At 32.3% G+C, this 27332-nt stretch overlaps 2 protein-coding genes across 5 annotated transcripts in view; one reads left to right on the forward strand and one right to left on the reverse strand.

Moving 5' to 3' along the window:
• Positions 1 to 23184, reverse strand: part of loh (lonely heart) — a 93798-nt gene extending 70614 nt beyond the window's left edge. The window contains exon 1 of the mRNA XM_067349793.1: positions 23163 to 23184. The gene's annotated coding sequence lies outside the window, so the exon portion shown is untranslated. The remainder of the gene's footprint in view (positions 1 to 23162) is intronic.
• Positions 1527 to 27091, forward strand: LOC105667847 (uncharacterized). 4 transcript variants are annotated; one of them, XM_067349798.1, is made up of 8 exons: positions 2156 to 2262; positions 3713 to 3885; positions 12657 to 12775; positions 14843 to 15143; positions 15345 to 15389; positions 18369 to 18664; positions 19004 to 19204; positions 19449 to 27091. In XM_067349798.1, the coding sequence occupies exons 4-8, from the start codon at positions 14846 to 14848 to the stop codon at positions 19482 to 19484; spliced, it is 876 nt and encodes a 291-aa protein (XP_067205899.1). In that variant the 5' UTR covers positions 2156 to 2262; positions 3713 to 3885; positions 12657 to 12775; positions 14843 to 14845; the 3' UTR covers positions 19485 to 27091. The 4 variants fall into 4 exon arrangements, with proteins under 4 accessions (XP_012215351.2, XP_067205898.1, XP_067205899.1 ...); XM_012359927.2 differs by lacking the exon at positions 12657 to 12775; XM_012359928.2 differs by lacking the exons at positions 3713 to 3885; positions 12657 to 12775 and having other exon boundaries at positions 1527 to 2262.
• The last annotated feature ends 241 nt before the right edge of the window (positions 27092 to 27332 follow it).

The following is a 27332-nucleotide window of genomic DNA, read 5'->3' on the forward strand; positions in this document are numbered from 1 at the left end:
TATTCCACGAATTTAATTGAAACCAAATGTATTTTGCATATTCTCATTTTTCGCATGAAAGCAAAGAAATTCGACACGAATTCTGTGCAAGATTAAATAGCCATCGATTAAATCGCTCTTTTTATTACTTTCTTTAGCTGTTCTTTCAGTCACGGTGAGATTAGGGCAGAAATCTCTTTTCGAAGCGGCGACTAAAATGGGAAAAGTTTCTCAGCACTTTACCGCCTCGAGCTTCCGTCGCTGCCTGTGCGTCTCATCGGCGTTTTTGCTTGGAAGTTCACAAGCTCTGAACTCGCCTTCCCCGGCACTCAACCGTTGGGAAGTTCGTTAATATAATTAAGGAGCCGCGTGGATGGAACGAACGTAAGTGCGAGTCTGATTTAACTCCGTGTTTCAATAAAACTTAAATTATCTTGCAAACTGAGCTGCAGAAATTTTGTGCATTTATCAACAAGTGAATTTATCCTCGTTACTTTACCACAATTTTTTTGTTATTTTAATTTTTTTTTTTAATTAAAACATTAGCCGACAACGTCGCAAATATCTCAAATGTGATATCTTGCGCGACGAATATTCTGAAAATGTGTTTAATTCTATTAATTTTATATAAATTTATCTAGTAATGTAATGTCACGCATTAAACGTCGCATAATTCACCACTCAATTAAAGTTATAATATATTTACCCAACGTTCTCGTTAATATTTAATCGTATAATCTAAACAAATGGAATGGCTTAATGAGAATCCTGGTCACCTGGAAAAGAGTGCAACGGAGTGAATAATCCTTCTACGCGACGCGACCTATTCTTTTCCGATGTTTTCCGCGGCGCAATTTAGCTAGATCAACAATATTATGTCCCGTAAAAGGCAGCTCTGTAAGCCTGCCTTGGTCTCCCAACGATTTTTCCCGCAATTTCTTCTGTGACGGGCCAGGATACGTGGGCGAAAAAATATTAAGTTCCCTTCTCCATGTAACCACGCGAGGACTAGCCTTTGACATTTCGCATGATGCAGTGCTTCGGTAGATCTGAAGGAAGTCGCGGTAACAGGCGTCGCATTTATTCCTGGAACGTTTACGTCGGGAATTGAGATATTTTGATCGCGGACCTTCCGATTTTCTGACGCGCATTGAATAAAATATGTCTCACGGAAACTTGTCTCCGATCGCTTCCTAAAATATAGACGGAAATTGAGGAAGGATGAGGAAATCGCCTGACTGAACGAAGCGACGCGTCAGAGGTCGTTGATATAATCTAGGATTTCTAATATTCCGGAAATTAGATCTCCATAGTTTCCTCTCGTTCTTTCTCTTTCTCTCTTTCTCTCTCTTTCTCTCTCACTCTCTCATCTCATTCATACTTCTTCGTAGCTATAGTCGTCCGATTAACATCAAAGAAATATGATTGTTCTTCTTCACTTTTAGATACTTCCTGACGAGCATTAAATAACTTACATAACTGCATCTAATTAATGTTTGCTTAATTACACGCAAACTCGAGAGAATACGCAACTCCGCTATGCGTTGTTCGATCCAAGTTAAAATTAAATTCACCCACGATTCGCATAATTGTTTACGTGCCTGATCCCACGTACACCGCATTTCACAATACTACGTTACGTCCCAGAAATAACGAGGAAGTTAAGTGATCGATCATCAACCACCCCGACGCAAGAGCCGAGCGAGGGCTCCCTGATCGACAACTACGTCACTGACAACAAGAGGGGTGCAGTTTCCCGGACATTCGTCGGCAGGATGGTTTTCAGGGGAAAATTCAGCAGCAGGGTGGCGGCAGGGGTGGTGGCGGGTCGGGAGGAATTCTGCGCGAAAGTGGAGTTCCAGAATACCCCGAAAAAGAAGCGAAAGAAGCGTGAAGCGCGACGAAGAAAGAACGAAAGGACGAAGGGGAACGGTGAGAGAGAGAGAGAGAGAGAGAGGGCAAGAGGGGGAAAGGGTGAATGGGGGTGGTGGAGGCAGAGGAGTGAGAGGGAGGAGGGAGTAGGAGGGAGAAAGAGGAAATGGGCCGAATGAGAGCATGAACGGGGCGAGAGAGAGCGAAGTCCCAAGAGCATCCCCGTTTTACGAAAGGAACAGGGACCCCGGCGGCGTGGTGGCAGGATCGACGGCGGGGGTGACGGAGGGAGATGGTGTCGTGGGGGTGGGTTTCGTACGACCAAGGCAGTGGAGCCGCGGACAGTCGCCTCGACGCTACCACCTCTCTCAGTTGCTCCTCGGTTTCCGGACTCGGCGGACAGGCAGGCAGGTTAGTGAATCCGATTCTCGTTCATTCACCAGCCAGCGCGTCGTCTCCCCGTCCCTTCCGTTCTCTCTTTCCGCACACCCTCTCTCACCCTCCGGCACCGCCACCCTTGCATACTCGCTACACAGCACTGTTACACATTCGCGTTTCACGTGTCGTTTCCCTCTCGCCGGCGAGCGCGAGTTTTTTTCTCAGCTTTTAGAAATAATAGAAATGCACGCAGTACTGGGGTTGAGGCTAAGCTTAAGCTAGTTCGTCGATCGAGAAGATCGAGAGAAACTACGAGGGCGAGGCATCGCGAACCTCTGAATGTCGCTGTCTGAATGTCATAACTGACGCGCGCGATTCGCGCCGTGCTCATCTCGCAGATTGATGAGAATTAAGCGTACGCGCTCTTCGTGACGCACAACCTGTTATGCCACCGTTACAGAGGAGGCGATACCGATGATGGGGGAAGGGAGTCGGGATTCTGAACCGACGAGAAGGAATGCAATTGTGTCTAATGAGACTGTTGGAATTAGAGCGGGAGAATTAGAGCAGAGGCGTAGTCCGCGAGACGCGAAATTATTCGTACGATAGAATGAATAATGGATAATGGATACAATTTCTCGTTATATTATCGATTAAAGATGAAAAATGGCGATTTTCAAGGAAATTAAAACTTCTTTGCAAATTAAATTACCGCTATATTGATTCACAATCACGTCGAGATTACAATTTTCCGCGATGGAATATTAATTTCAGAAAAAGTTTTAAGCGATTTCTTTGATTAATCATTCTTTGATTAATCATTATAATCATTGATTATTACAACAATATTTTTTAAATAATATTGAAATAGATATTTTGCAATTTTTTTACATCCAGATATTATAGTTTTATAAATTGATATTTTATAATAAAAGTGATTTGATTCAAAATTCTGTATAGGAGGATCATATAAATGGAATTAAAAAAAAACATGTGCTTTATTCCGCAAACTACTAGAAATTAGAAAAAAATTTTAAAGCGCTAAAAGATTTAATCGTATTTATATCTAACAATCTGACATAAATTTGCCATATGCGACACAGTCACGATTTACAAAATCGCGATTGGTTTTCCCATAATATTAACTCACTTAGTTAATATCAAGCGCGTAACCTTGAACGAGAATAGAACATTTTATGATTAACACTGCAAGAGTTACTACGTTCGTATATGAATGGCCATAAAATCCTTATACTGCCCTATTCGGCGTGATCAAAAAGTAGGTCAGTTCCAAAATTGGAAGCCGTCGATCGGCGAAAAAACGTCGGTGCGACTTTCAACATATGGCATCCCACGCACAAACGACAAAATTCTGATATATCACGTTATTTCACACTTTTTTTGCATAAGCCATCGCCATTCTTGCGCCGAAATATGTATTCGCAAATCGGCTTGGAGGTCTTACTTTTATTTCTATTCGCAGGAAGAATTACGGAAACGCGGTTGGCGCGATTGGCATCAGATTCAATTAGGCTCTATCGCCTACTCGTTGATGAATTTTGCATCCTAATTATGTGCTTCGCTGTCAGCCATTAATCACGGTATAACTTCGCTAAACTGCGTCGACACGGCGTCGATGTAATGAATAAACACGAGGTAAATGCGATAATACTACCCTCGCATGGCGCGTTAGTCTAATATGACTGACAACATTTGCAAAATGTCAGCCGCGCACGGGTGACGCATTTCGCGTAACCCTGCTCTAACAAGCTGTGTGATCGCGTTTCGAATAATCATACAAAATTGAATTACAAAGTCAATAATAAACCAGATAATAAAAGATAATTTGTACGATTATTGAGAAATGTGAATTAGCAGGAAAATTTATTGCCAATAACACGTTCCGATGTTTTTCAATCAATAATATTGATACAAGTTTTATATTTTAATCTTTCTTTTTTAATTTTAGTTAATAAATTTAATAATATTGCTGCATTTTATTACTATTTATATTTGGTAGCTAACAAACTTATCAAATTTCACCTAATTTTTGTCAAATTTTATCCAAATAATCATAAAATTTGACGATAAAACGCGACAATGAAAAGATAATAAAATATTTCAATGGTCAACATATCAAAAAACTATATTATTGATTATCGTTGTTAACAATTTTAATATTCAAAATGTGCTTATAGCAGATAGTAAAATTAAATATATTAAAGTTAAATAATTTGCATTTTATAATATTAAATGTCATGTATAATATCTGATCAACAACAATGTAATATATAGCAAATTTTCTTCAATTAATTATTCTTCTTTATATTTATTTTTCTTCACTAAAAGTAAATATTTTGAATATGTAATGCACATTCAACGAATTTATTTGCAAAATATAAAATGTTTTTTTATAAGATATGAAATAATAAAATTAATAAAATTTTGGATGTAAGCAAAATGAAATTAAATTATTCATTCATGTTTGTGTTGACTCATAGTACACAAATACCCGTGAAATCTGCACCATTCGTTACTGTACATGTTTGCAAGCAACAAATAATCCAGGTCTGCTGTACCTGTCGGATTCGAATCTCACTTGTTGCGAGCTTTCCATTTCGACGCGCTGGGGTGAAAAAGGCTTTCGAGAAAAATCATGTCATTTTCCGTTCTCTTTCTACCTCGCAAATCGGTTTAGCGTTTTTTATTATTTCCCCGTCGAGATTCGTATGATTTATGAGCCCCGCTAGAAATGTAATTTCTAACCGGAACCACACGATCGAACGTATATAGAAGAGAGACCCCGTTGCAAATGGTTTGCGCAACAAGAATTCTTCGATTCTTAAATTATTGAATCATTCACGCAATTTCTATTATCTTTATCGATTATACCCTCGCCAAGGTATAAGAATCACCGAATATAGTCTCTGTTCGAGTTAGTTTCTGCGAAATTGTCTTTATTCATCCAATATAAACAAATCAATATTATCAAAGGTCATCAGTCAATGTGCGATGAAAAAGCATCCAAGCGAAAAATAAATTGATTTGTCCGTAACTCTAGCGAAACCAGTGAGAAATTGCACAATATACAGTTTCATACATAATGCATATATACAATAACATAACATGTGTAATGCAAAATGTATATTTTGTGTTGTTATTCTATCATATGTTAATAAATAAAACATTTTTATAAATACTGTTAAATAAATATTTACATAATAATAATAAAAAGTAATAAAATTACAGAATATATAAATAATATAAAATATAACGTAAAAAATAGAATAAATACGTCAGCAGAAATTTAGTTTTATTTCAGGAAAAAAGTTAATATTTTGATAATTAAAATTTATATATATCCAAATCATGCCAATTTATAAAAATTTCTAAAAACATAAAATAATTTGAAAAAAAACATACAATTTTTTTCAAAATAAAAAATAATATAATTTTTTTAAATGTAAACTCATAAAATAGCAAAGCACATTAATCGATTATAATATATATAATAGCATAACATAAAATCTAAAACAATTAATTTGAAAAAATTATACACGCTATACGTGATGTTATATATAAGTTTTATACATAATTTGTATTTTAATTTTTCAATTATTGCGAGTTTATTGCGCATAAAGCGAGGCAATCGCTCGCAATTATTATTTGCATATGTTGTCTATATTGATTTAACATGCTGTTATCACATTGATTTCATCTTCACCCAATAAAAACTTGAATAAAATCCGATGCGCAAAAACGTAAAAACGCGAGAGTCAAAATCGAGAGATGTGCGATTGTATTAGTATGCGGGGGCGCGTAGAGATTTACGATCGAATCGCGGCATTTATCGTTATCTCTTTTATATTGACGCACTGTTTAGCACATTCATCATCCAGAGCCGTCACGTCTGATCGTAGGAGTCCTTTTATCGCACGCCATGGTGTGCAGATACGGTGAAAAGGCCGCGCGTAGATAAAATCAGGTATCATAAACTGTTGAAACTCTCCGCACCATGGCGCATATTCGTTTTAAAAACGTTTCACCAAACTATGAATTTTAGTCTAATCGCGCAAAATTTTCTTTCCTTTAAACCTATCGTTTATTTGTGACTACACACGAGTCTACAAGAACGTTCATCAGAAATTATACTGCAAATTATTTTTTAATAAAAGCTATAAATGGACACCGTTTGCTATTTATGATTAGTATGACATTAATATGTAACATTTGATATACTAATTTGGGAGAAAAAATATAAAAATTTTACTGAATTTTCTATAAATAGTAATAAAGATGACGTATTTTGATCTTAAAATTTATCAAAAATGTGAATCTTACACAAATTCCAATTTGTAATTCGTCAAATAGTTTAGCGTTATGAATAACGCAAATTATGAAGATACAGTAAATTCTTCAAATAATATTTCTAATAATACTTTAGAATATTTCAGGAAAAATATTTAAACTAAATAATCTTGATATTTACTACAAGAATTTATTGTGCATTTTAAATTACGACTACTAATTGATACGATTTATCACTATTTGCTAAAAATAAATGGTTCTGCTTTATCTCTAAAGATTATTATGATGTATACTTTGCTAAAGGAATTAAGTGGGATAATTTTATCGTTTATTTGTAGAATTGGCCGGAAGAAGTAATCATAAATCTTCGTGCAATATACGAAGTGTCAAAGTCGAGTACGCAGATGTTACCACTAAGTGCACATTTATTTTTTGCTCGTAAATTCAGAAATATCAATCCAATAATGAAAAACCACTTAATGTTGATTCACAGATGCTGTCGGTGGTTACGGATTTTTCATTAACGGATTTTTCGTTTTTTTTCATCAGCGATTCTATGTAAACAAAAATAGAGAGAAATGTCTACGTAGAAGGAATACAGAGAGATAGAGAAATCCCTTGATGCCTTTCAGGCGAACACAGCTTTGTATAACACGTCAAAGTGAATTTATCTTGCACTCATCTCTGAGGCAACGTTTCAGCAGCAATTCACAAATTTTGAATTTCCTCTGCGAAGATATGTCGCTAAAACTTTATCAATTTCAGTTGACCTAAATATTCATTGTAAATATATTTGTTATCTTGAAAATAAATAACTAAAGTAATCAATATTCAAACATATAGAAATACAATAAAATATTTTAAATATAACTTAAAATTGGAATAATAAGTTTGTCAAGTATAAAATAACGCTATGTCTAAGGTATGCTATAAAATAATATGGTTAACTAAATCAGTAAAGTAACAAAATTTGACCACATTTTGACAAAATTAAATTACTAAATAAAAATATTTTTTGCTACATACACGGTAACAAATTTATTTTTTAATTTTACTTTCCTGCACATAATAAACGGTAGAATTTTGGTGGACGGCAAGAATGTCTTGCTTCCAATAAATAATATTAAGGTCAAGTTATCCGCGTGAATCGAGCGAACACTGGATAGAATAATGATGCTATGCGTGTCACGTTTGCGCCAAACGGTGAGTGTCATTGTAACAACAAGGAGAACAAGACAGATTGCCTTTAACGCTTGGTAGGGGAACAAATACGGCGAGTTCGTCGCGCGTAGCTTACGAAGTACTACTTAACACTTTAGGCTCGCGCAGGCTTGCGGTAGCCACCTTTGAATTGTCGCCGGGAATTATTTGCCTTATGCAACTTCGACATTTAGGAGTTTCCAAGAGAATTCTAAGGCTAACAAATTGCCAATTGAATGGCAAATATCTTTTGCGGCTGCACGTTCGTGCATCGCGTATCAGCAATTAATTTACAGTAGTAATCATGACGATAAATGCTGACGGTATATTCAAGCTGCAATACATTTTTATTTGCGTATAATTTGTAATTTCTGTAATTTTGCCAATGAAATAAATTCTTCCTCTTCATTATAAAATAAAGCAAAAAACATATAACTATAATTAAAAATTAATTGATGACAATAGACTTTTATCGTCCCGCTTTGAAGCATTGTATTTTGTATTAACATCGCGCTGCAGTGTGATTTAATTATTAAAATAAATGTAAAAAGTTTCAAAGCACATTATAAATGGCAGCGTGCGAGCTTTTCATTTATATGTCAGTTTTCTATTAATTCACGTATTTTATTTTAACGCTTAGCATTTATCACGTTAACGAATAATTTATTCAGACTGTCCCTTTACTTTTGCTCAAGTACACGGAGATAAGAGATGCGCTTTCCTGGTACGATAGAATGAAAGTGACAATGCATCTGAGATGTCTATTGCGGTTTCTTATTGTTTCACATGTGTCACTCAGAATATATTCTATCGTTTCTCGATTAAATACATTGCAAATAAACAGTGAACATAATGCATATAGCATTCTGCTCGTGTTCATAGAAATTCCAACATAAATGATTTAGTTTAACATTTCCACGTGCTACTTCTCAAGTTATCTTGTTTAATTATATATAAATTTAAACGGTAATGCAATAAGTTATAAAATGTAAAATATTCATTAAACATATCATTCGTACTTCGTGTTACTTTTTCAACATTTAAAATAAAAAAATTATTTATAATTTGAACAATTGCTTAATACGTATCTTAATATTAATATAGAAACATATCATGTTTGATAAAAGAAGAAACAAAATTAAAAATTTCAATTATTCGCTAATAAAATGAGAGAAATGAGAGAAATGAGAAAATACCAAGTAAAAAGGTACAAAAATTTTAAATGTTCTCTTAAGAGAAATTCGAAGCGGGAAAGTTCTGCCGTTACAATGAACATTTCATTTTCTCCGAGTAGCTTCTGTTAGCTTCGATAAAGTTCGAGCAGTCATTTCAGACAGTAATTGCCACGGTCTGTTGACCAAAGACGATCTCGGATGAATCGTCTGAATGAAGGATCGATTCTTCGAAATAGATAAAAGTACCGCAATATTCTCGCCCTCGCGCGCTTATCCCTCGTCAAGACGTCAGCCGATTTCCGTTCACGCGAAATAAGACTCGACGAGCGATGCCTGCAAATCTCCAAATTTCACGTAGTATAAAGTTCTAAAAAAAGCATTTTTCCACGATTTTCTTTATCGACATTAACTGATTTACGGCAAAAACTGTCTAACGTCATTGGTGATTTATTGATAATTGTTTGATAATATAGAATAGTTATATAAATAATATTGTAAAGAATTCTAATTCTCTGGAATTAAAAAAATGTTTAGCAAAATATTTAAAAAATTCTTAAGCTTTAAATGTTTTATGTAAAAAAATAGGCGAATTTAGTAATTAGATTTTCTTTTCGCGACCTAATTTCAAGACTAGTTATATATCGCATTTCCAGCTGTCGTCGACAAATAAGACTGAGAATATCGCGCGGGTGAATTTGCAGCAGTTACACTTAAATTATGTACATGTCTGGGCATATTTGTACGTGCTGTATCGAGCGCACAGAGATGCGAAATACGTTAAAGCGGCTTATACAATGTTTATCGTAGAAAATCCGGAATTTTTCCAGCGGACAAGCATTTTTACATTCATGGCAACGTCACCTTTCACGAACAGCACATTTTTGCTCTATAAATACAATTTACACGCGAGCCAGAATAAAAACTTGTTTTCATTCAACTAGATTGTTTGCGAAAAAAATTCATTTTTTCTTCGCAAAGCTTAAAATAAGTACGACATATAGAAATTACGTGCCGTTCATAAAGTATATAATTGCATAACGTTACTATTCGATTTTTATTTCGTTATTTAATAAAATCACGACATTTAGAAAAATTAATGATGTGGAACAAATCACAAGCTAAATCTGTGGGATTATATGCAATTCATAATTAAAAGAAATATCTGACGTTAAATGACACGGAACGAGGGATCATACTGCGGATCCACAATTCCAATTCGCGGAACAGGATATCGGTTTTCTTTACTCGTTTATTTGCAAGACTGTTATTTCCGTAAATCACGCGAGATTGAAAGATGCGGAAGTATTTCATTCTATTACTCGAAGAATCGATTATCCGCGCACACTTGTGTTGCCAAAGTAATCTAGACAGCTAACTTTTTTGTGATCTCGTTACTTTGTTGCAACTTTACAAGAAAAATCGTTCTTGTCAGTAGATTTCTCTCATAAATCTTCAATAGCGCCGTATGCTGATAGCGCAGTCGGCTATGGGATTGTCGGGCGGATCGACATGTGTAACGGTGCAGGTGCAAAGCTTGAATATGCATAGACCGTCCTTTGATATGTACGCTATTCCTTCGCGGAATATATTTACTGGAGAAGATATATATTGCTCAGTTCGACGCCGATCACGACAAATCAATAACAAATTTATTATGGAAAACGCTTGATAACTACGATAAGAACTCGATCATTTGCATTGAATAAGGTAATTTTTCTCAGAAGAATTGTACTTTCATAATTCTGAAAATATTCAACTACATATTTTTAATATAATGGAACTCTGATCGTCCAGAAAAAAAATTTCTATAATGAAAATAAGAAAACTTTCTGAATATTGTAGATTTAATAATGTATTATTATTTTGAAAAGAAAATAATTAAAGAACAAAAAGTAAAAAATAGAAATACCTATCCACAGAAAGTAGAAACTAACTACATACGTCATAAAACGATAAATTTATTTAGCTCAATATACGCGTGTGCAGTTAGTTCGAAGTTTCTAATTTCATTCCTTGTTCTATAATTACTTTTTGAAATAACACATTATTAAATCTACAAGTTCACATCTGCTACGTTCGTGTACCTGTAGATTTTGCAAATTATAAGTCTTTGAATATAACTATTACTCGTTAATAATTACTCACAATTATTATTTCTGATCTAATCTATGTAATTACGATAAAAATTCAAATTTAGTCATATAAAAAGTATGCGGGATATATCTGATGATAATAAAAGCACGTGTCACTTTATCAAAGAGCACCAAATCCTGATAAAACCCGATAATGAACGTTGCGCTATACGTTGTACACACATCGATGAGAAATCATGAATAATAAAGAGACGAATCTCGCATGTTATGAATGTAAATGCGGGACAATGCGAAATCCGCAAAAGTGCAATAACATTTAGTGGTCCGCGGAGTAATCCGATTGCATTTCTATAGCGATGCACGTGCGTACAATCACGCACACAGACATAAAATACACTTGAACAAAAAGAAAGATATTTCGTTAATCTCTGGTAACCTTTAAAATAATTTACTTTACGTGAAAGAAAGCGCGTCGTTATAATATCGAATAGTATCATGGATTAAACTTTAAATTGAATGCAAAGCAAAATTGACTCTCTCGGGCGTTCTGGCTAGAATTTCAATTTAGAATAACTTTCTCTAAATCTTATTCATCAATTAATCCACGTATAAGTACTGTAATATACTGCAATTTATTATAATCCATACAGCTGCGCACAAATATGCAATTCAATAATGATTTATCGCAGAAATTTATTTATTATATGATCAAAAAGAACAAATGCTTCAAATAAAATTTTTCAATATAAATTGTAGTGAATAAAAAATGTGAATTGTAATTCCATTTCTCATACCTTTTGCAATTTATGTAATTGTTTAACACACAAATGAGAATAAAGAAAATATAAATTACGTTTTGCGGATTATTTGGTGAAACAATGCCAATACGAGTATGAAAAGATTGCTATCATTACGACTACTCTGTGAATAATAAAAGCTTTATGACGCGGTAACCATAAAGTCTCAATCCCAGCTTTTCGCTTCAACGCTATGGAACAATGAGAGCTTCCGCGGCAACGCACTGTTTCCGTCCACACTTTTTTTATCGCATCGATGCACATTCCGCCATATTTTTCCGAATGGATCTCATTCACGATCAACTGGCCGATCGAACGAATCAACGATGCGCGTGGTTATAATACCACGGAAGTGCATATTGCAAAGCTAATTGTTCCTAATTGGATTTCGTGCTACTACGCACACGTTCCATTCAGTGTCCGTATATATGTGTGTGTTTCGAAACTATTCTATCCATTTTGCCAAAATACCAAGATGCGATTATGTTGTTACAGTTTGATTAACAGATTAATCACAATGACACAATTAGCATTATACAATACTGTAATATTACAGTATTATATTAGAATACAGATTTTCGAAATTTATTCCATTTTATTGTTAAATTAGTATTAACGCTAAATTATTCAGAACAATCAACAGCTCTTCCAAGGATTATAATAATAAAATGAATAAAAGTGACAAAAATAATAAAAAATGAAATTTGTTACAATTTCTTTAAAAACACACAGTCACGAATATATTATTGGTTATATAATATTCCTAAGATATATAATTTTCTTGCACGCTTCTTATATAACAATGACAACTAACTGATATATATATTATCTACCCACAGTAATTTAATTTTCAGTATTGAAGAAAAATGATTCCGAGAAAAATGATTCCGAGAAAAATGATCTATTAAAGGATTACAGACGATCGCACGTGTACAATAATATCGCATCGAAGAAAAATGAACGAAGGAAAAAGGTGAACCTTCACATTTCAACGTCGAAGTTTCCTGAGCAAAATAACGCTCGTTCCCGCAAGAATCGCCTGAGCAAGAATCGAGTAATGTATCGTTTAAAGGATTGAAGCTGTCCTTTCAAACGCTCACGCTATACTTTGTATCGCGTGCCCACGATCTTTTCTGCACAAAATTACCAGCATTTTGCTTAACAATCGCTCAAGCAAACTCTGCTTGCTGCAAGTAAAAAGCTTTGAAAATTCTGACCGGGACGCAATTGAGTCGGGAACTCGATCGTCTAACTCGATTCGTCGATGTCATTCGAAAAACGGGACTGACGGTAAGCCGCGTTCTCAATTCGATTTACATTTCGCCGAATTCGATCGGGTACCAATTCTCGACGACAAGCGTCATTAAAGTCCTTCAGCCTTCTCGAACCGGTTGCCACTCAACACGCTAGTACTTAGGTAATTAATGCAAATTACGGTGTGACGCAAACAGCTTGTTGCTTTGCGCAGTCAACCTGCGCATTTTCGATAAAAACACTCGACGTAACAGCTCGGTATGTTTTGTGAAAAATCGACGTGAAAAGCGTGCGATTCAATCGGAATTCTATTCCGAGGAGAAAGAAATTTTTTTCGATCGCAATTAAATTTATATTTTTATCAAACTCGTAATAATCCGTGTATATGAAAGCAATATGAGATAATGTTAAAATTATATAAAACTAATTCTTCGCAACTTGTGTGCTAAATTAATGATATTAATTATTATTCATTAAATTTTATTTTTATTTTTATTTATTTTAATTTAACCAATTATTTCATTCACAGAGAAGTTAAGCATTAATAAAACTAAAATAAATATTATTATATTCTACATATAGTAATATGCTTTATATTTTTGTATTGCATATATTATGTATACTTTCATATTTCATATATTATTTTATATCTGTATAGACTTGCATATAAGAATTAGTGAAAGTCTAATTTAGACTTCGCGTGCAATTGCATAGTTCCTTTTCAACAATCTTAGGAAATTATTTAAAAGAAGCCTCGGGGTAATCACGTGCATCATAGAATGCATAGATATATATCTGCTCGTATATCTGGCACGGCATATTGCTAAGTTTCTCGAGATTTTCCATTTGTTGAGTACGCTTGCCTGATTTCGCCGTCGGCGAGCTTGCAGCAGAAAGCATTTCAACAGTTTCGCTGAGTCAAACAATATATTACTTTACTTGAAATCATGTCATGCATTTTCATTGTTATTTACAAATGTGCAGTATATTGTTTGCAGTACATTGGAAATTCTAAAAGATCACGTCGATTTTATATTCAAGGCGTAAAATGCACTAACACAAACTGACATAGAGTTACGATATTTCACGATTGTAATTTACGATTGGATAAATCCAAGGGAATTTATGGAATTGCAATTTCATGACTTTACGCGTCCTTAAAACGTTTAAAAATTCTTGTCTAATTATCTTGTTTCGTAATCTTTAAGACTTTTATTCATCTAAAAAGAATAGTGTTATAAAAATCACTAAAGAAAAAATATATTCATTGAAATATATGCATATACAATAAAATATTTATTAAATGCACTTATTAACAGAGTATATATTAATAATAATCACATGATTTGTTGATTTACGATATATAAAAGATTGCAAAGAGGAAGATATATAGTCCAAAGGCAAAAAAACCGAACCGAAATCGGAAATCGAAAATCGATTAAAAGCTAATTTAAACCTGGTTTAAAAAATTAAGCATTTAATATCACAGTATTGAATTTCCCTTATTAAGATTTAATTTAACTTGGCTATTTTCACAGCAATTAAATCCATTCATTCACAATCCACGATGTTACTCGAAAAAGAACAGAACCGAACACTAAAATAAAAATGCTAAAAGATTTTGTCTTAATTTTTACTATTTAATAAGCTATAGAAAAAGTTTTCTTATCGAAACTAAATCCCAGAATAACTCTTTAAACAATGTAGCGGCCTTCTTTTTATCTCTACTATGGCTATCTGATATGTTCGATCTATCGCAAACCGGATTTGGCTGTTCTAATTTCAGAAAATGCGCTCCGCGACCGTGTGCATCGCCTTCGTCCTAACATGCACGAGCGGGTCCTTTGTCGCGGGTATGCGATACATCGATCCGCAGCCAGGAAGTAACGGTGACATCGGCGACAAACGAGTGGACCTGACTGAACCGTCGTGCGATGAGCTGCGCGCCATGTGGAGGTACACGAAGAGGCAGAGCAGAGCTGCTAAAACCAACAGCGGATACCCGACCTACCCGTACAATCCCAATATATGGCCTAGTGCCGCAGGATTTCCCGATCGCACTAAATTTTCCAGAGGATACACACGAGGTAAAACTCTTATGTCTCTCAAAGCGAAAAATTGCGACGAATCCTCGCAAGATTTTTTAAAAAACATTCAAATTTTTGATGTTGTCAAATGTATAAAAAAAATACAAGTAACTTTTTTAACGTAAACTGATGAATTTTCAAAAATATTTTAAGAAAATAATTGGCCCAAAAACTAAATTGAAAATAATTGGCCTTGCGCAGATAATCTCGAACCTACACGACTGAAATTACGAGAAGAGTTGCAAGGTAAGCAAATCTTTTGCATAATTTCAACTGTGTGTTGCCTAGTAAATAAAAAATTATACACGATTTCTGAACTACGTGTCACTTCTCGTCGAGTTTCCTGGTAAAGATATTAGATAGTTGACTTGCAATTTTATGTCGCTTATATCGTCAGTAATAAAACGCGAGTCTTTTTCGCGACTTGATGTATCTTCCTCCACATAAAGGAGCCTGGCATCGGCAGGACGCGAATAAAAGAAGGAACGCGTGCGTTTTATCGATTTTATGCATCGAGTGGTTCATCGAACAGCCCACGAGTTTCAACGCAAACCTGCGTACCAGGCTGCAATACCATCTTGCAAATACGCCAAGCACATGTGGGTCAAGCGCACCACTTTACTACGTACGCGTCAGCACTTACACTAACGAGTATACACGATTCAGGCTAATTATCGAGGATATGTTGACTACCTATTGCTTTGAAGTGCGGTAACGTTGCAAGCGAATCGGACGCTTTGTCTGCATCTAAATTTGATTGACCGTGTAAAGCGCGCGCAACTAACAGGCAGCGCTCAAATTATTTAATTTCCTCTCTTCGCGGTCTTTAATTAGAAGAATTAATTAAATCCTTTTGCTTTTCCACATTTCTCGGCTAGAGGATTCTCGGCTATTCAAGACACGATATTACTAAGCGGCTTATTACGGTTGAAATAAAAAATTTACGTCATTTATTTGAAAAAATATAGCATGCAGCTTTTAAGGAAGAAATTCATTTTGTAACTTGTGACGCAAAATTTCTACTGATGCCAATATTGACTACTTTTTAATTAATTCGATAATTATATTTTCTTTATCCATTTATGCAATATACTTTGGTCAACAAAGTATAGTCAACAAAGAGATAAAGGATTAATTAAATTATGGTTAAAAATTCAAAGCTTTGCCTTTGTAATTTGCATATAAGAATACAAATAATTGTTTTTGGCTTCAAAATTGGCAAAAATTAAAAAATAATAATAAATATGTAAAATAAAATAACTAGTCTCGCGCAAAGACATTTATTGCTAATAGAATTGAAAGATAACCAAATCTGCTGCGTAATTACAACAATATATGTATATTATCTAATAAAATTATACGAATACCTACGCGAAGCTAAATATTATTCGTCAAATTTCTTAAAACTAACAACGTTATTGAAATGAAATTAGTGCGTTATTTGTACTTGTGTCTATGTACACACCATAGTGTCATTAACGCGGCAAACTCATTTATAATTACTTTTTAACTCTTTCACTTCTTGTAACACGGTGCTTCTCGTGCTTAAGAATAAGCAAACACGGAGCTATGGCTAGTATTGGTTATTTACTTTCACATTTAGTTATATATTTATAAATTTATAGTCTAATTAACTGGCTGTCAGATTAATTCACATTAACATATCAAAATAATTTCCGTCATATTTCGTAATAAGTATAATTATCATACCGCGAATAATTAGCGAATAATTGATTCCTAATATCTGAACAAGCGCGAAGGCAGATATCGAACTTTGTTAAGACTTAATCTACATAGAATAAATTCTACCCGTCACAAAATTTTCGTCATATTTCGTAATAAGTATAATTATCATACCGCGAATAATTAGCGAATAATTAATTCCTAATATCTGAACAAGCGCAAGATATCGAATTTTGTTAAGACTTAATTTACATAGAATAGATTTTACCGATCATACAATTTGCGACACCTTCGCCTACGCAAAATGTCAGCGACCCTTTTCAAAACCTTTTCACGCATTGAAGCGCAATACACGCGCTTCTTGACCTAGTGTCACTCATTTCCACCCACGCGGAGAATGCATGAAATCTCGTTGATTTAAATCCTTCGCAGTGTACTGTGTAATTGTTATTCTAAAATTGTTTCAGTTATTAATTTAAAATGTCCCTGAATACTTTATTTAACTTTCTTTTTTGTGAAACTAAAAAGAACTCTGCAAACATTAATTTAATAAAATTTATATATAATAAACTATTTTTCTTTTTCTAAAAACAGGATTATGAAGAGGCAAAAAGATTCAATTTAATCTCGAATAATTTTTAAAAATATTTGTGCTACAGAGAAAACACATATTTTTTTAGATTAAAATATTTTTTTTGCCAAGACCAAATTTACGTATAAAATATAACTAAAGAAAGATTAATAACACATTTACGACTTAAAAATAAAGTCTCTTATCCATATATGTACATATGTATATATCTTTTTATAGAATTTTCTAGTTCTTCGTTCTCCAATAAAACCGATATACTTTGCGAAGTGTTCGGGAAGTTATTCTAACAATAAGCAAAAAAAGTTACATAAACTATGAATCGATTTGACTCCGATATCGAGATATGAGAAATTTATTGATACAAGCTAGAAATGCTCAAGCGCACATATTCGAGCTATCCAATTTACATTCAATATCTGTTTAATTATTAGTTTTACATTACATTTTATTGGCATTATTTTCACATGTACTGTTTAAAGTGGTCACACACATGATTAAACGTACTTCCATTAAATATCAATACGTTCGTTGCTGACGCTAACAGCAGCTTCAATCATGCTTTATATCAACTGCTCTTGTGCGTGTCTGCCTTGAACAGTACATGTAAAAGTAATGTCAATGTAAAGTAAGAAACTGATAATTAAATATAACAGATATTAAATGTAGATCAGATAGCTTGAATGTGTACCCGAACTTTTGGCTTATATCAATAAACTTTCCATATTTCGATGACAGAGCCGAATCGACCCACGGTTTTTTATACAACTTTTTTTTGCTTAAAATAATCTTCTGAACGCTGGGGAAGTTCATCGATTTTATTGCGGAGTATAAAACTGACCGATTTTTCTCGCGAGCGATTTTCTGTCAGATTTGTGTTATCAAATATTATTTAAAAGAGATTAATGCAAATAATGATAAAAGATAAGAAATAAAGAATCAATGATTCGCAGCGAGACATGCCGGACGACCGCGTAGCCGAGCCGCCGGGGGTGCACCGATATATGGAAGAATGGTACACAAGGCCCCGGCAAGTAGCAGGTGGCGGAACGCGATGCGAGGACCCGGGCGCAAAGCTTTTGAAGATTTAACGCGGGCCTACGGAACCGTAACCCGTTTCAGGCCGAATCGCATCACTAGCTTCCGCGTTGGCGGCGGTATCTCGCCGCCGAAGTCGCAAATTCCTCAAGCCGGAAGCTTTGAAGCGCTCAAGAATCTTATCCAGGCTGAGAGAGCACGCGAACTAAAGGTCGGTCCTAACTCTTTGTGCGTCAGTTTAATTAATTCTTCCCCTCTCAAACTTTCAAAATTTGAATTAGAATGCCTTAGATAAATTGTAGGAAGATTAACCAACTGTTTAACAATTAAATTTCTCCAATTAATTGACATAATAAATTACAATAAAGATATAATTGTTACGAAAATTGTGAAGAAAGTGAGAAAAGATTTAACGATATTGAATGAGTTTTCGTCATAAAAATACTACCAGAGTTTAAAAATATTATCTTTTACCTAAAGTTTCTTCGCACATTTTATAATAACTTTTATAATATGTATATAAAAATCGTTTAATCAATGTATATTTCAGGCACAACATATTGCTGAAGAAATGGACACGGAAATTGCCGCTTATAGGGGTGGTAAAGAGATAACGGACGAAGAGCAAGAACCGAGTAGAGATAATATACCGCGAAGATATATTCCTAACCTGAAAGAAATGACACCGAAAGTCAATTACGATTACAATCAACGACGATATCACATGCCTAGAGTCGGTCAAGCTTGGTCGGTGAGTTCTCTCTAACACCTTTTTTATTCTAAAAATTTAATTTTATATAATAATCCGTGGAATTTTAAAATATAAAATTTTAATAATTTCTATGAAAATTTCTTGAATTCTAACATATTTATATCATGCGAATTATTCAATTTTATATTCACGAGAGAGATTTCTCCGTTTCTTTTATTTTTAAATTAATGTTATCGAATTTTTTTATATTCAATGTGAAAATATTCTTATATTTTTTTCGCAGAGGGAGCCTATCTCGCCAGAATATATGTCACCTTAGTATGCTGCGAATTGTTGCAAGGGAACGATACAAATCCGAAAACTGCCGCATGCATACTAGTGTTTGTGACTGCTCTGCATGACGCAGCTGCAACCAGTTGCAGCTGCTATCAGCAAAGCTGCGACTGCGAGAGTAAGCTCACTTTAAAGATCACGTGCGTTCTGAGGCTCCGGATCTCTGTGCAAACTTTTAAATCTTTGTGTCATGTAAGTGTAGACAAAAATGCATTTCAGCCCAATCAGCCGATATCGAAAAAACCGTATTAACCGTACATCCAGTTGCAAAAAGCCGAGTTTTCCTCCACACTGGAAATCTAAAGCCCAACATATTATAGAAAAGGAAATAAATATTGAGATAAATTTAATGGCATCTATTGGGTTAAAAGCACGAAATCTACACTTCCGGAATGTATCCGAATATCGCATGCATATCTGTAATACGAATAGAATTAAATGTGCATGAGATAAAAATCTGTTTACACATATGGAATCGATTTGATCGAAAATGTGCATGCGTTTTTCTAACGCTTCGTATATTTGTGCAATCCGACGTTTTGCAACGGCGTTGAAACGAGTAGTCATTCGATATGATGCACATTTTCATGGATTTTAAGATTTCCCTGCGTTTGAAGCTTGCAAGACATCAAATGAGAAAGAGGATAATGTTATAATGGATTTCCTAAATCTATATACACAATAACTGTTTGTCTGCGAGAAGCTCAGGAACAAAGAGCAAACTCCTTCGCAAATATCCTTAAAAGCTACAAGTCGTAAAACCTAATAGAATAAAATCCTAAAACTGTAATCTCTGGAAATCTACTTGGACGCAAATATAATAGAAATCTTTTCAGTTATATACAAAGTAAAATATTTCATTTAAATGGATTTAACTTTGCAGAAAAATGGAGCATACAGCGAATGTCTCTCTCAAAAAGTAGCACTACTATTATTTTTTTTATTATTAAAAAGGCGGTAGACTATTCAAAATGTTAAACCTAATTTCACAAAAATATATATCATATCGATAAATCATCAGTCAAGCACATTAAGAAAAAATTTGACATGCATAGATTGAATCATATACTGCAGCATTCCAAATTTTAATACTATTTCGGAAAACGTTGTTTACAAATCAGCCATTTAATACTCAAATAAAAACAATGTAAATGATAACAATTCATACCATTCAAGATAATTTTAAGTATAACATTTTATTGCAGCTATTCATTTTGCTAACTTAATTTATCATTTTAACGTTGCCCATCATAACAATTCCGAAAATTATAAACATGAGTCAAATAGTTTACATATACATGTATTTAAGTATAGAAAACAAAATTATAATTTACAATATTAATCAATGTAGCTTAATTTTCCAAAAATGTGTTTCATTATCGCTTTTTTTATTGCTCGAGAGATAGAGATTCGCTGTATGCTCCGATACTTGATTGAAATACGACAAAGTATTATTCTCGGGGATGTTTGCATGTGAATATTTGCAGCTGTGCCAAATAAAATGTCGCATCCCCCGGCTTTCTCCATGACATTGAAAAACAACACTTGGACAATACATAAAACTAGTAAGACTTATATCTAACAAATTTTGACATTGTACATTAACGTAACTTAAGAGACTCTAGTATATTCTTCGATAATCCATCAAAGTGCACTACATATCGTGCTGATGTATTGGAAATAAAAGACAATAATTACTCTTAAGAAAAAGTTTGTGCGTACAATATTTCTGTGTTCTCAATATGAATACACGATTATATTGTGGTAAAAAAAAAGTGAAAAAAAGATTATTTCTGATGTCTTATAAAACACGAAATTAAGATGAAAGCTTTTTGCGAAAATAATTAATGCTAGTTGTACGTGCAAGTAATGTTATATCTTGACCCTTAAATGTTTCAATGTAAATATATATAAAATTATATACAATGCGTATAACAATTGATATAAATGTGCTTGTCGTTATCTTGAATGCAATATCGATTATGTGAATCTTTTGTTCGTCTTTAAATTTTGTTTATAAAGCCTACTAAAATATTTACTAAATTTGCAATCTTGTGTGTCATCCCTACACAACAATGCAACAATGCAACACTGCTGCAACAAATGTTAATCAAACATTTAAGGGTTAAAGAATGCATCTTAATGACAATAAATGTAAAAGTTTCTTGTAATCCTATTAAAAAAAATGAAATTGCGTAGGACGACTATTTGTGTGGCTTACTTTGTGGCTCACGCTGAAGAAATAATCACTCTCAGCTTTTGTAGTTCGTAAAAAAAGAAGACATAAATGCGAAAAAAACTGGATAAAATATATTACTACATATAATAATTTGATATTAAAAAACGGTTCTGACTGGGGAAACTTTATACTTCTATATTTGAAAACCACATATCTATGTGCAAATATATATTATTATCCACAAACACACACACACACACACACACACATAACATATCGAACATATTTAACAATTCAATTATTGACGCCCTTTCTTAAAGTTTTTGATAAATTTTAATAAATACCAATATGTGAATATTTATGATTATATGTCCGTTATAAAATGACTGCAATAAGTCTTAAAATGTTCATGCGATTTACATTTTGTTGTTTTTTAGCAAAAATTTAACAGTGTTATTAATTTGAATAGAAAAATGTGTAAAAATATGTTAACATAAAAAGTTGAAAGTTATTAGCAAATAAAATTCGATTATTCAACATAAAGTGAATTTTTTGCTTACAAAAATTTAATTTAGCATAATTGTTAAAACGTATATCAAAAAGTACGGATTCATAAAAACTAGAAATATTTTCCTGAAAAGCGCTTTAAATTTTATTTTTTATTCTCCAGTCCTATAAAGCGTAAAATCCTTTTTCTGATATCTTTAGTAACATATTTTCCACACTAATTACAGTTTAACATAATTAAACCAAGGACTAAATATGTCAACTTTCAAATTTATTTATTTTTTTTTTATTTTTGAAACTAGAAATCAGAAAAACAGTGATCAGAAACACATTGTAAATTGCCTTTTTTTCATATTACGTAAACCATTACGAGCAAAGTTTTCTATTTACCTCATATAATGTTAATGTTAATTTTAATGTTAATTTTAATGTTAATGTTAATTAAAGTTTTATTGAACTAAAACATAACTTTGTTTTTTACTTGGCCATATACATTTCATGATTATTAAATAAATTATGAAATAGTAATCGTAATTATGTGTGCATGTGTGCGTTAGCATAATTATATGTATGTTTAAATAATAAACAAACAATTGTACTTACCAGCTAGGGTATTGCAATTTGTTTTACCCGTGGCAGTTCTACCTTACAATTAAATTATTTCGCATTTTATTAGCCCTTTGCTTTGATTTTAACTCTATCAAAAAATTGATAAATACTAGCACTTATTATTACATTATTGAAAAACAAAAGTCAAATTGTTGATTTCAATTTCACAAAATATTGTTGCAAAATTTGTCATGTCGAGTATATCAAACGCAAAATAAAGTGCTACAATTATGATTTATAAATTGATTTATAAATATTGATTTATACGCAATAACTAAAAATTGTTTGGGTATAAAAAGTGTATGGCAAAATTGTGTGTGCAATATCTTCAATATCAACACAACACAAATATAATAAATAAAAACTCACCGGTCGTTGTACTCTAACTAAGTACGCGTTCAGCTGCACCTGGAAAGATTAATATGCATAAAATTAGTTATTACAAATTATATAATATATATAATATATATATGTTGATTATTACATAACAGCATAACTGTATGCAATAAAATGGGTTAATAATTATTTAAAAATTTTGATAAAAGCATTTAATAAATGTTTTAATAAATATTTCAATAAATACAAATATTGCAAAATAAAATAATAAACGAACAATTGTACTTACCAGTTAGAGTATTGCAGTTTGTCTCACCCGCCGTAGATTTTATCTCAAATTGCTCCATGTCAGCTCCATCGCTGACGAAACCAGCACTTATAAAATATTATTACAGCCTCAGAAATCACACTTCACTTATCAAAAATCATACTTCACTAAGCAAAAATCACGAATTTAGATTTGTCCAGATTTGTCACGCCGCGAGACATAATACGCGAGATAAAAAGCACTTTATGCTGCAACACGTCCGCGTCATCATTTTATATATACTACTCGACATATATGACGCACGTAACAACTACCGTGTTTTACTCGATTTAATTCCGACATATTGAATTTTCAAAATGCTGACAAAACGTATACCGCGAATATTTGGCGCTAATTCATGTGTAACCTGCAAGATCAGTATTTCTCGAACTGTGTCAGTTTCAATCTGCAGTACAGATCAACAAAACACAAACAACAAAACACACTTAATCACAAACACTTGAACTAAATAACACATATTAGGTGCTTTCCGGCTAGTGACACAAGAGTAAACAAAATATTATATTCACTCCGTTGCTCATTGGATATCGAACAAAGACAGAATGATAATTGTGTCGACTTGTGTAACTAGCTGGAAAGCACATTGCTACGATCACTCGAACTCATCACTTTAATATCATTTCTGACAAAAATTAGCACTTATTTCGTAAATAAAATAACGAACACTCAAAGAACGCTCATACTCTACATTCATGAACTAAGCAATATAAAAGATTGCTATACTGGCCAGAAGATGGCGCACGTAGCACCAAATATATCGATAATCGACGCCAGGATATTGCGACGCGATCGATATTGATCATCTATATTTTTGAAAATGTTGATTATAAAACTTTAAAATTACTATTTACATAATTTATTGCATACAGTGTTTTAAAATAAAATAGTTTAATAATATGTAACAATCAACATACGTAAAATGTATGAAAATTAATAATAACTAAAATGTACATTAATTTCTCGAAATGCAGTTAACAAAAGCGTATGACAAAAAAAACATAAGAACTAAAAACGCGGATGTTTGAATGCAAAAAATATTATAAATTAATACACAAAAAAATTTTACAAATTCTTTATTAAGAAATTACAAAAATTACACAAATTTTTGTAATTTTTTTTATTGTTGCTTAATAGTAAAGAATTTTAAATTTTGCATAAATTATATATGCTCAAAAAATTTATTTGACTTTATTATTTAAATATATATATATATATATATATATATATGATTATAATAACACACACATGCTCACAATTACAATTATATATTTAATCGCATTAAACATGCAAATCTTTGATTTTTCTCCTCCATTGACGTTCTATACGTCGTAACTTTGTATACACTTGTCAAGAAAGGCTGTTACTTACAGTACTTGGTCGTAAATTAGCCGTTGTTTTAAAGTACCGTCGTTTAGGCTGAGGTTCTTAGTTGAGACCCAGTGCCTGATATTACAAACTAGAGACTGGTCGAACAATCTCGAGATTAAGACTCGAGCAAGCTGCACGCTCGTAAACTTTATTACTTTGAAGTAAGAGAATTAAACGTATATTTATATTTTATTATACAAATAACGATAAAGTAATTATCTGAAATTTTCCTTCACTCATCTTTTATGAGAGAAAAATTATTATAATACAATATTAATTATAATTACTTTATCAAATTTACCATTGTCGTCACACATGACTTCTTTATTAATATAAATCTCTATTCATAAACTACTACACATAAATATCATGTAGAATATTAATAATTAAAAAAAAAAAGAGCATTAGAAGAATATATAAAAGTATGCAGCTGCTCGAGTTTGTTTTCTCTAAACTCTTGAAACCTCACAGTGTGCTTATCTATATTTTATTATTAGATAGTAAAAATTGCCAAATACATAATGACAATAAATTAATCATAGGTGATATTTTAAAATGAGAAAAGGAGAGAGATAATTTTAAGTACGTTGAATTCTATAATTAAAATAAAAGACTTGCATATTGTTTAAGATATATAAATGTCACTCTTACGTATTTATAGCATGCACATGATCTTCGTGCATCTATTCGATGAATTAACGAGACTATAACAATATGTTAACGAGACTATATTTAGAGGTAAACCGCTGATGAAAATTAAAAAAAAAAGAATTAAAAATAGACATATAAGCAGAAGTTAAAAATCGAGTTGTTCGAAAAAACTTCTCGTTTGACTGCTTGTTGAATAAAACATTTTATGCCTCAAAATTTCAGTGTTATTTCTTTTTTTTTAAGGGAGATCAAGATTAATAACTTAAGTAGGGGTCAAGAATAATACAATTATCACATTTTTTATTAATTTTCTGTAAGTGTTTGGTTATATTTACTATAATGTTCATTGATCTTCAATCATTTCTACATTTAGTAATGCATCACAATAATCCTAGCGGTTTATCTCTTAGATTATACTTTATCACCGTATTTGGCATAGAAACTTTTTAATATTATTATAGTATCAATTATGTCTATTAAGAATTATAGCAGACTTCAAGCAGAAATGACAGACAATAATTAATGGTAATATATTTAATATTAAAAACTTAGAATTAAGGCAAGAAAAAAAAGAACAGTAACAATGAAATCAAACATATTCACGATAAATGTATGCTAGCTTATTTTTAGCACTTCAACATATCTATTGAGCAAATTACTAATTTAATTAATTTTAAGAATTATAATTGAAGAGAAGCGCCGTCTTTTTAATAAAATATTTTATTTATAATATAAAAAAGTTATTTTGCAACAAAGAAAAATGTGCTGCAATGTATTAATTATGTGCTTTTACATATACATATACTTTCTAGATAAATTATTACAATTGTCATTTATGTGTACAGAAGATTCAATTAAAAAATGACAATAGCGCTCAGATATAAAATGCGTATAGAAGTATATTGTACCTACTTATTGACGACAATGCTTACACGTAAACAAGTCATAGTGTTAAAATGACAAAGACAATTTACTTTGTAAATTGAACAATAGTTGTTTAATTAATGTATAGATTTACCTACATCTAGCCTTTTAATTATTCTGTTATAATTTATTGAAATATACAAAATATCAAAGTATTTATGTTAAATGCTTATTGCTACGTAAGCTAGCTTACTACTGAAAATATGTTGTATAAGTTAATGACTAGAAATGTTGTATATCAAAATGTATAGTTGTAAAATATTGCGTTTAAAAAACTTAAAGAAAATGCATTATGCGTAGGCAATGCTAATTTAAATATACAGAATGTCTTAAATATCGCGCATTTTCTGCCGATTACAGCTTCACTGACAAGATTTGAATCAATTTTAATGATTAATTAAAATTTACTTATAATAAGATTTATTCAACCATCAAGAGTAAGAAAATTTACCATTTAAATCATTTAATTTCAAGTCTTTTATAATGTTAGAAACCAGTAATGCCACGTTATTGAAAAGAACATCAATTTTTTTACTTTTATCTTTGACATAAAATATTAAAAAGAAGCGCGATATCTTGACAGACTCTGTATATGTATAGTACATATTATAATGAACGTTCTATACATACATGTGCACTACTGGATTATATTTTATTTTTAAATATAATATATATGTCTCTCATCACAAAATATTTTTTATAGTTTCCTTTCCCCAATCTTCAATTTAATACGGAGCTTAAAACTTTGTGAAAGAAATATTTAATGCTCAAACGCAATATTTAATTAAATAAATCACTAAATTTATATAAATTCTACATTGATAAAGAAATTTTTTATGTGCTTCAGATAAATCAGTTTCTATTAATATTCAATGTAAATAAATTTCTGTAAAAAAAAATAATTAGAATGGGAATATTGTGAGATTCAAGGA

This window comes from Linepithema humile, chromosome 2 (genome assembly GCF_040581485.1).
Source record: "Linepithema humile isolate Giens D197 chromosome 2, Lhum_UNIL_v1.0, whole genome shotgun sequence".
NCBI lineage: Eukaryota > Metazoa > Arthropoda > Insecta > Hymenoptera > Formicidae > Linepithema > Linepithema humile.